Below are 10922 nucleotides of genomic sequence, written 5' to 3'. Positions count from 1 at the left end.
CAACGATAGCAAATTAGCACTAATTATTGCAATAATCTTTTGACGCAGAGAGGAGCTCCTGGGAATGAGTTGGGGGAGGGGGGGGGAAGAAAAAAGAAAAAGACAAACAAAACACAAGACAAAGCAAAACGAACAAAAAAGCCCCACCACAGTTTATGTCCCCCCTCCTGCAGGAATGCAGGCATGCCGTACACCTCCAAAAACAACGAAGGCAGATAAAACAACTCCAACAGCAGGGGCAGAGCTGGGAGTTCCACCAGGGTCCCGCACGTGGTAAGAAGCCCCCCAAAAAACCCAATACCAGCCTGCGGCCCCTCGCTGCCTCTTCGGTCCCCCAAACCGCTACGAGCTCTATAAAAACCATACCACTTTTTGCCTAAACAGACCGCCCTCGAGGAAAGGCTGCCGGCGGGGAGGTCCTCGCCCCCTCCCCTGAGAGGGGGCAGCCGCGGTGCTTCCACCGCGGGGAGCGGAGGGGACGCTTCCAAGGAGGGCAGGAAAGGTGGGTAGCACCCGAGGGAGTTCTGTGGCTGTTTCTCTTCAAGGGGAATAAAAAAAAAAAATAAAAGGTTAATTTTTGTTGAGGCAGAGCAGAGAGTGTCCCCGGCCATGGGACCAGGCGGTGGTATAAAATACGAGTAAACCGGGGCCGTGAGTCCGCGGGGACACGGCTTCGACTGCCCTGCTGCGCTCGCTACGCCCGTCACCAGTGCACAGAGAGATGCTGCAGCGAGGGGACAAGCTGCCATTCATCCTCCTACGTACCTTTCACCTCTGAAAAACTCTCAAAACTGCTTTGGCCCCGAAGAGTTAGCGAGCGGGGTGCGGGAGCAGCACTCTGCTGTTATCTGGCCCCTGCTCTGCTGGCGGAGAGCTGGGGCCAGGGCACTGACATCCCCATCTACCATCAATTTACCTTCCGCTTCCCCATTTAGCTTTTAACGTCAAAACCTACATTTTTGTCGGCTCCGGCATGTCTAGAGCTCTTGTGATTTAGCTGCGGGAATGACTGCTCCTGAGAAAATGACAACATCCTCATTAGCGAGCAATTAAAAGAGATCGTCCTTAGCGGATCCAAAAGAGCTCTCTCTTCTGAGAAATTAAAGTTTCAAAAATGGGAAATAAGTGGTGGGGTAATACGAAGAGGCGATTCTTCAGCCGGCGGGGCCGGTGGGTGGCGGGAGGCTCCACATCCCGACCCTGCCGCGCATCCTCCAGGAGAGATGTGACCCGGAGACTCGGTCAAGGGAAGACACAGCATCTGCAGGGAGGCTGCCCGGGACGTGCCTTTCTTCAGCCCTTGCAGCCAGCCCTCCCCCCCTCTTTTCTTTTTCTTGTTTCTTTTTTTTTCTTCTTTTTTTTTTTTGCGTGCAGTGGGAAAAAAAAAAAAAAGAAAAAGAAAAAGGAGTTTGGGCAGGGCCGAAGGGAGTGCGAGATGCTCCAGTTTATCAGCTGGGTAGCTAACAGGCAGGGAAAAGCAAACAAGGGGGGGATGATCCTTCCCTCCAAGTGTTATAAACAAAAGCAAGTGTCTGTAAACACAGACTCACGCCGGAGAGAAGAGGCGGGCTGCCCGACCCGGTGTGAGGGCACATCACTTTTGTCTGGTTGTTGTAAACCCGCAACCTTCCCACTGTCAGCAGGGACGGCCAAACCGCGCAGGGACTCCCTTATCTTTTGATGGGCAATCGCACATCTACGTACGCTCAGTGCCGGGTCTCGTCAGGAGCCACGTCCATAGGTGCGGCGGCAGGGGAAGGCAGGCAGGTATGCAGCCCTGGACCTGGGGAGAGGGCCAGCTTGGTTTAAGTTGAGATGATTTAAATAAGGATTTAAAATACGAACCTGGATTTTATTATGGAAAAAGTGGAAAACCTTGCACGTAACAGGGAATTGCCAAAAATACCCAGAGCAACTTCTTTATGTAAAAAGCTTTATATTTTTTTTCCTTGCCTGCCTACGGTACAGAGGGATGCCACATGTTTTCCAGCCTCGGATGGCTGCAGCTCGCTCCGGGACCGAGGAGCAGAAAGCCACTGGCCTGGTACTGGGACCCTTGTAAAGCACTCGGCAGACGGAACAAGAGACAACTGCACAGAATTAATGGAAGAGAGATCACACTGGACAAGCGGATGAACGTGCTTAAAAGAGTCAGAGCACTGGCTGCAGCAGTTTGCAGTCAGAAAAAGAATTTTTTTTTAAAAAACCCACTCGTTGTGGTGGATTGGAAACATGTAACCCAGGAGAGTTTTGAGAACCACAAAGTTAGTATTAAGTTCACCATAGCTCATTGTAAATCTTACATATCCCCTCCACCTCCCGCAAATCCCTTGCCTTGTTCGCTCTTTCTTCCCTGACGTAAAATTACCTGCTACACAATGACTCCGAGCAAAGCGCTCCAGCCTCCCTCGCAGCCTTCCCGGGGAGCCACCCCCGCGGGGCCGCCCCTGCCGCCCGGCCCGGCTCTGGGCTCCGTTCCCACCAGCGCCAGGCACCGTGGCCGCCCGGCTCCGGCGGCAAGGAAACCGCGCATAGCCATCGCTTCTGACCCTCCGGTTTGCACCCTTGTCCGTTTCCCGTTAGCAGTAGGTCTCCTGCATGGAGAACACCACCACAAGGAATTCCTATTCAGCTGAACTGCCAGTTTCTGTTCAACATTCACGGTGCTGGAGAGATCCCTCCCTCTACCCCTCCTTTCACTCAGCCACTTGTTTAAAAATAAACTTATGAGCCATCTTTATAATTTAGTTTACTTCCGAATATTTTAAATATTATGAAAAAAAGCCATAAACAACGCTGTTATTCAAAACATTTTGAGGTATAAAACATAAAAAGATTTGGGTTCTCTTCTTTTTTTTTCTTTTTTTTTTTTTGTTTGTTTTTTTGGAGGGGCTTTCTAAAAAACACACACAGTGGTTTATTGAGTACTTACAACGTTTACACCTTCAATATTAGATTCCACTTTTTCCCTTACGGACAGAGTGCACATACCAATAACTGCTGAAAACATCTTCAAATATTGAACGACCACAACAAAACTACAACACTAAATACCGAGTCAACCGAAACATTGGTGCAACTGCTTCTGTTGAAATATAACTTTATAATTCCATGAATATTTATATCCAAGAGGCCAAGTATTAAAGATACACTTCACATACACACTAATGCCAGGGAGGGATTTTTTTTCTTTTTTCCTTTTCTGTGGTTCTTTTTTCCCCGTGTGTTTTGATACAGAGCAAATAACATTCACGAAACTATTAGAGACATTACCCCTTACCATGCTGGAGTTTCCTCTTCATATATGGAATGCTTTTCCCACTCCTTCAAATATCCACATTTCGGGGGGGGGGGGGAGAGGGGGGTGTTGGGGGAGAAATTGCACATAAATAAACTGGACGATTCCAAATACAAAGAGTCCTCGAAGGAGAGCTCGCTAGCGAGGCCAAGAGGACGGCTCCTTCAGTCCTGCCGTGCTCACTGCTTGAGCTCCAAAGCCCAGACATGCTGCGGCCAGCCAGTCCTCCCTTTGGTTTTCTTATCGTTGCTGCTAACTGTGCTTTTCAAGATTTCGTTCTGGGGAGACAGGATGCAAAGGGAGAGAAAGACAGAGAGGGGAGAGAAAAAAAAAAAAAAAAAAAAAGAAGGAGAAGAAAATATAAGGTTAGAAATATTCCTCCCCCTTCTAAGTCATCTCTACCCGGCTCCGAGAGTGAAACTGCGAGCAGACACGGGCTCCTGCCGAAGCCTGCGGGCTGCGCGGGACAAAGCGGGGCGGCCACCGCCGGCGAAGTCGCCGCCCGTGGAAGCGACCCCGGCGGAGTTCAACATCTCTGCACCGCCGCCGCTGCCCTTCCCCGGCCGAACCTCGGGGCTCAGAGGCACGGGGACCGGGCTAGAGGCGACGGGGAGACGGGGATGACGGCAAGGTCCGAGATAAACAATCCTCTCCCGGGCTTCGGGAAGAAGATGGGCACAGGCAAACGTACGAAAACAAAACAGCGGGTCTGCGGCCACAGAAATCTGCTAGAATATCGCCTGAGCTCGCCGTTAGGCCTACACAAAATTTGGCTTGTGCTGCCTGGTCAAGCCGACTCTCCCCATTAACAGTCAGAAAAGTCCAAGTGCGGAGGGCACGGGAAGGGGAGCCCCGCGCTGCCAATCTGTTACTCGCCGGGGGTTTAAAGCCGGGCTGGGCTTAGCGGGTATCGCGCCTCTACCCTTTTATTTAAGGGAGCAGAGTCTTGTCTCCGCCAGGATCACGGCACAAGCCCGACCGCGAATTCCCCCGGGAGCTCTGCTGTCGTGGTGTTTCCCCCGTGAGAGATCGCAGCCGTCGGGCTGGATCAGGGCGCCCTGAGAGAGCCGCGGGCACCGTGGGCCGCCAGGGGCTTTGCCCTGACCCGTCCTCCGCCCTCAGATACATCCAGGGACTGGCAGGACCGGGGTTTTCCCTATGAACATCACCCGGCCGCTCGACCCAGCCGAAGGTCGGGTGCTCGGGGATGGGGCGGCCGAGCAGCCTCCTCTCCCCAACTCTCCCGTCCCGCCCCGTCCCGTCCCGGAGCACTGACCAGCTCTTTCTTTCTCCTCTCCTCCTTCACGTCTGTCTTCTTGATCTCTGCCTTGAAGGCCTCCGCCTCCCCGTTCTGGTCATCCTTGGCCAGCAGGTCCATGAGGTAGGCGATGTAGCTGGTGGCCAGGCGGAGGGTTTTGATCTTGGAGAGCTTGGTGTCCGCGGGCACGTTGGGGATGCACTCCCGCAGCTCCGCGAAGGCGCTGTTGATGCTCTGAGTCCTGCGCCGCTCCTTGCGGTTCGCCGTGCCCCTGCGCTTCACCGGCCGGGGCCCCCCGAGCCCGGGCGGGCCGTTCCCGGGCGGCACCCCCCCGTAATGGGAGTGGTCCATGCCCGGCGCCCCGTTGGCGTACTCGGGGCTGTAGGACAGAGCCATGCTGTAGTCGGGGGGGGACATCTCCGGGTGGCTGCTGATGAGCCAGCCGTGGAAGTAAGGGTTCTCCTCGTGGCCGCAGCGGGTGGCGGCGGCGGCGGCGGCAGCGGCGGCGGCGGCGAAAGGGTAGCCTTCATGGTGCACCACCGGGTGGTGGGGGAAGCCGCCCACTAGACTCATCCCCGCTCCCTAGCGCACCCCACCCCGCCCCCCCCGGGCCCCAAAACAAAGGTTTTCCCCTCCCCGCCCCCCACCGGGGGGAGACGCTCCCCCGCCGCTCACCCCTCAGCACTGCCCCGCCGCCCGCTGCCTCTCCATAGGGCGCTGCTGTAGAGTCCCGGCGGGTGCCCGAGCGATCCCCCCTCCCCAGGCGCCGCCGCTCATGCGTTGTGCCTCCTCCTCCTCCTCCTCCTCGCCCGAGTCTTCGAGGAAGCGCACACAGAAAAAAATAATAATAATAATAAAAAAAAATCTACGGAGAGAAGTCGACCAAAACAAAATGGCTTGGCTTCCCAGCCCGGGGATCTTCCTCGCCTGTTGTTTCCCTTCGCTCTCGTCAAGTCCTCCGCGGCCCGGGCGGGTGGTACTTACACGCGGCCCCCCTCCATGCGCTCCGCTCTGCCCCCGCGGGGACCGTCAGCGCCGGGCGGCCGCGAGCACCGGGTCAGCGCCCCGCCGCTCCTCCGGGGCATCCGCGCCGCTCGGCCGGGGCTCGGCAAGGGCACTGGCAGGGCTCCCCGGCACGATCTCCATGTACAGCTACATGTTTAGGGCCGCTCGGGTTAATATATGTCGTCAGAGGCGGTGGCCGCCAATGGCTGGCGGCCGGGGCGGGGCCCGCCGCCCTCCGCAATAAAACTTTTTGATGTTCGCCCTGCTAATTGCCGAGCTCCTCTTCTAGGATTGGCTGCCCCTCCGTATCCATAATGTAATTAAAACAAGGGGGGGAAAATTATCATGGAGGCAGAGGTTAATGCAAGTGTTTAGCAGATGCCTTACTGTAAAATCTGCATTAAAAAAAAACAACAACAACAACAAAAAAACCCAGCAAACTCATTAAAACTTAAATATCGGATAATCTTAAACCAGGTAGAGTATAGACCCAAGGAACTTCTTGGCAAAAATCTATGCTAGAGGAGCTCGATGCGCTCCAACGTTACTTTTACAAAATGCTTTGTGCCGGTGCGGTAGAGGAACAAATAAAACCAACTTCGGAGGGCCCTTTATCGATTGTCCGGTGTGACAGGCATGCCCCAGCAACCCTCCGGCTTATACTTTTATTGCTGGGTAATATACACAAAAAGATCACCAGTTCCTGCTAGGAGGGAGACGAAGTTTCTCTGCCTTGTCTGCCACTGGGCTTGCGATCCAAGTTAGCAGAGGCTGGCGCTGGCTCCGCGGCTGCTGGCTTGCCGAAGGAGCGGCGAGCTCAGGGTTTGGCCAGGGATGGTGTTTTCTTCAAGGAAAAAAAAATTGCATTGAAACACTAGCAATAAACCCGACTCTAACTGATTCTCTTCCAGCTTGCTGCCTGCGCCTACGCACCGCGACCACTATTCACCCGGCTCACTTACGCTCCTAAAATCAGTTTCATGCTTGTTTAACTGATCTGATCGGTAAGTAACCGAATATTTTTTACAGCATGTTCAGAGCTTATTTTCTAGCTTTTACTAACAAATATATAAATATTTCCCCGCATTCCTGCTTCTGCAATAAAAAAAAAAAGACCAGCATCTGCGGAAAGCAGGTTTAGTTATCGAAAGGGAATAGTTAAATCTTTGTTTAACAGCCAGGCCAGGAGGAAATCTCCCGTAGCTATTTAGGTGTTTTGCTTTGGTAAGCTTGAAGAGATTACAAAGAGAAAATAGATCTCAAGCTGTAATTCATGGATAACTTGGAGGCGAGGCGAATTGTTGTCATCTTCAAATGAAGCCGAACATTACAAATAGCTGAGAAATATTAAATACCCACCCTTAGTGTGTTGGCTGATGGCTAGGCTGATTCGGTGTATATTATAAAGCAATCCTACAATATAGGCAGTGTGGAAAACTGTGTCAACAGGAGCTGAGAGGTCATAAATTAAAGAAAGAGAAAGATAGAGATGGAGGAGTCTGCGAAAGGAGGCAGCAAGAACTGCAAGTCCAGTTTCTGCAGCAGCTCAGTGCGCTCTCCGGACCCGCTGCAAAGCCGGTGTGGATGCCTCGGGGGGGACCAAAGGGCGAAAAAAACTCAACCCCTTTGTGGGGAACGGACTCAACGCCTGGGGAACCGAGCCCGAGCGGTCCCGGTGCGGAGAAGGGCTGTCGCCCCGCTAGCCCGCCCTCGGAGGTGACACGAGGATTGCCGGGACCCGAGGCTTTTGCGGGAGGGTCCGTGAGCTCCCGGCAGGGAAACGCTCTGCGGGGAGGCGGCAGCCTCCGCGGGTGAGGCCGAGGAGCAGCCCGCTGCCGTGCTTCGACGGGAAATACCAAAGGCAAGTCTGAGCGCCGGCCCCGCGTTTCGGCAGGATAGGAGAGCAGAGCGGCCCCGACGAGGGGACGTGAGGGGAGAACAGAAACGCAGACCTACGTTTATAGAGGTATAGACACATATGCGTGCGCGTCTGGGTGTAAACCGAGCACGAAATTGAAAAACTAGTCCAGATGTAAACCTGATGTATATACACATACATCTTATACGTACAAACACTTGTAACTAAAACGACTGATGGATATCTATACCTACGCATGCAGAAGAACACACCGTATATATCGTATCACCCTAAGGAATGAATGTGTCTCCAGGGCTGTTTTTTAAATTCAAGCAAGGCCGTGTGCACGCCGAGCAGGCGGAGAGGCAGGGACGGTACCCATGGCGCTTGGGATACTGAGTCCGCAGGGCGCAGCCTGGAAACCCACCCAGTTTCTGCAGCGGTTTTCCAGTTGTGTTTTGCTGCGATAATTTCCCTGATGTGAGGAAGAAGCGGGCATTGTCAAGGCCAGAAAGGTATATTGGCTTGCAAACAGGGTAGTGTTTCTTTGCACTCTCCTTATTTTGGTAGGAGGCTCCCAATGTACTTCAGGCTGGACTGCAACTGTGACAGTTCCTGTGGCAAGCCACTATGGTCACTCCGATAACATCTGCAATGACGAAGGAAACGGAAAACTTGAGGCAGAGAAAAAGTAATAAAAGATGCAGTAGATATCGATCAGAACACCAGTCTCAAAAGCTAGCATCATTATTGCTTAATTAGCTTTGGAGAAAGAGGGTCTCCAGATAAAGCACCCATCAGTATCTTGCATATATTTCTTCCTTTTATCCCCTAGCAGTTGTTTATGCGTTTTATAAAGCGAGTTTTGGAGCAAACGCAGCTCTTGTGTCCTCCCTCAGCTCCTAACTACTCAGGCTGCCCGATCAGGAGTTAAAGCCTTTTCTGTTTGATCAACCCGCTGAATATTGCTACAGTTCAAAGAACTTTTTCCCGCACTAGGCTTAGAGTCTATTAAAAAGCGTCAGCGTTTTGCCGTTCTTCCATTTATTGATTTGATTAGAGGGTTTTTTTTTTGCTCACAAATAATTTTCTTTAAAAAAAAAAGGCACTCTAGCCTTATGTCACTTATTTCCCTGCCAAAATGGTTGCATGTTAGGCGGCGATTTATCTGGGTTTTGCTGCCAGACAGGACTTTCCTAGCTCGCTGTAATTAAGAAATTTTGTTGGCGACTATGTCAAGCCTGTTTTGTCCTCTCCTTTCCCCCTCTGTTTGTGTTGGGGTTTTTTTTTGTTGTTGTTTAATTTTGGTCTTTTTTTGTTTTGTTTTTATTTTTATTTTGGTGAGGGGGCTGTGTAAGGCTGCATCGTTGCTTTTGCCCCATGGCTGATGCTTTTCCAACACGATAGCCCTTCCCGGCGCCGGGAGGGAGGTAGAAAGGGGCTGCCCTTGCCCGCGGTGGGTGCCCCGCGGCGCCCGGGGAGCGGGAGGCTGCGAGGGGCGGCGGGGGGTGGCTACGAGGGCGCCCGCCGGGGCCACCCGCTGCTCTGTCCCGGCGCTCAGCCGCCGCCGGGCCGCTTGTCGCCAGGTCACTACTCTCCTCCGGACCGAGGGTGGAGTGGGATTTGGGGATGACCAAACAGTTGAGCTGTGCTCGTCCCCCCCGCCCCGTCCTCCTTTCCCCAGCTCAGAGTTGTATGAATTAAGCTAAATTGCAAATTAAGTTAATTTCTCTGAACCAGACGAAAACGTATGGAAATGGGGAAGAGGTGCCGACTCTGGGTGGTCGGAAAGCCACATCTGCTGGGGATTGCCGGGCTAGCTGGCTGGGAGAGCTACAGGCACACCGAGCCGGCCGCTTTAATGAGCAGGCCAGGCGCATAAAAGTTCCTGGCCGGTGTCTGAGCAGCGAGCTTCTCATTCGTTTACTCCTTTTCTACACCTTCATGTCGAGGAGCGTCCGACAGCGGGGGGTGATTTTGAGGGGCAGGGCAGCAGAGGGGGGTGCTGCGGTGCCCGGTACCGACCCCCGCCCCACGCGTCCCCTGCAGCGGGACAGTCCTCCCTTCTACTTTATAGTTTTCATTAAAGCAAGCCAAGAGTCAGACCCACAAAAGCACCCTAAGGGCACCCCGTCCCTTGCATCCGAGGAACAGCCCTGGCCGGACAGTCCCCCCCGACGGCCGTTCTGCCCGGCATCCCCTAAATTCACGGGGACCAGGGTCTGCAGGGTGCCTCCCCTTCCTCCTCCCGCCCGCCTGCCTACCACATCGCTCAGCCGCCCGATGTACGGCTTGAAAAGTCGAGACGCGTTTGAATTTATAGAGTGCATGATGTCATTGACCCGGGACCAAACGTATCAGAAAAGGGTATCCATTCTCGGATGGATTTGGGGACGACGAAGCAGCCCGTGTCCCAGAGGTGAGACGCATCCTATCCCTGGACCATTGCTTAGGAGATGGCAGAAGAGTGTAAACCCACAAGAAAAAGGATTTTTGTAAAGAGGCATCGGAGAAATACCATTTGAAGGTCAACCTGTCAGTGCGGGTTAATGAAAAGGACTTGTGCCTTATGGGCCTACTTGTACCCTCCGTTACACTCACACAACCTGGATTTCGACGTCCAGGACGGAGATCAGAATCGGGCCCAGCAGGCCCGAATTAATTGCTGCCATTGGAGGTGGAGGAACGCTGGTTTACGTTACTATTATCGGTAACGAACTCCCACATTTTTCAGGCATGGTAATCTTGCAGCCGTAGTGTATACAAAAAAAAAAAAAAAAAAAAGAAAGAAAAAGAAAAAAAAAAGAGCTGAGAAGAGAAAACCCAAGACACTGACCATTTTGAGAGTTGCAATCATTGGCGGTAAGCGCGGGACCCTACAGGTTTTACCACTGCATGTGTAAGCAATTATTCGAGGATTGCTTATATTTGTGACCGAGGTTCCAGAATTGCGATTAGACCCTAGACAGGAGTCACAGAAAGAAAAGGACAACGAACTCCAACTATGTTCCCTTCTTTGTCAGAAGAACAATAATAAAATCATTATAAAATTCTGCTATGAACTCACAGTGTGTCTCTATTTATTTGATTTGTCATATATCTATCCTATACTTACACAAGTATAAACACCTATATATAGAGGGAAACATGCACAAGTTTTTTGGCTTTTTTTCACTTAATGTTGTCTGCGTTCCCGGGAAAGAGCATCTTAAGCCGCTCTGGAGCTCGGAGCTGATGAAATAGCTTGCGAATGTAATTGCTTTCATTAATAAATATTTCGTCTTCCAGCATTCGATGTTCAAGCGTTGGAGGAAGCAGAGGTTAGGCTGGCAACGCTTTGGGTTTATGCTAACAAAAATCAACATTTCTATCTTCATTTCTCATAGAAAGTCTTCATTTAACAGGGCTAGGGTTTAAGCAACCTTCACAAGATCAAAGGCAACCTCGCTTGGTTTGGAAAAAAGATCCCTTTGGAGCAGTGACGATTAACTGCAATTTCTGCC

At 52.3% G+C, this 10922-nt stretch overlaps 1 protein-coding gene across 1 annotated transcript; it reads right to left on the bottom strand.

Moving 5' to 3' along the window:
* Nucleotides 1–1378: 1378 nt before the first annotated feature.
* HAND2 (heart and neural crest derivatives expressed 2) lies at nt 1379–5153 on the bottom strand. The gene is made up of 2 exons (XM_009566252.2): nt 4575–5153; nt 1379–3576 (listed from the first exon to the last, which is right to left on the bottom strand). Exons 1-2 carry the CDS (start codon nt 5127–5129, stop codon nt 3478–3480), a joined length of 654 nt encoding a protein of 217 aa, XP_009564547.2. The 5' UTR covers nt 5130–5153; the 3' UTR covers nt 1379–3477.
* Nucleotides 5154–10922: the final 5769 nt, after the last annotated feature.

This window comes from Cuculus canorus, chromosome 4 (genome assembly GCF_017976375.1).
Source record: "Cuculus canorus isolate bCucCan1 chromosome 4, bCucCan1.pri, whole genome shotgun sequence".
Taxonomy (NCBI): Eukaryota; Metazoa; Chordata; class Aves; order Cuculiformes; family Cuculidae; genus Cuculus; species Cuculus canorus.
Note: the sequence above shows the minus strand (reverse complement) of the source record. Positions and strands in the feature narration are given on the sequence as shown.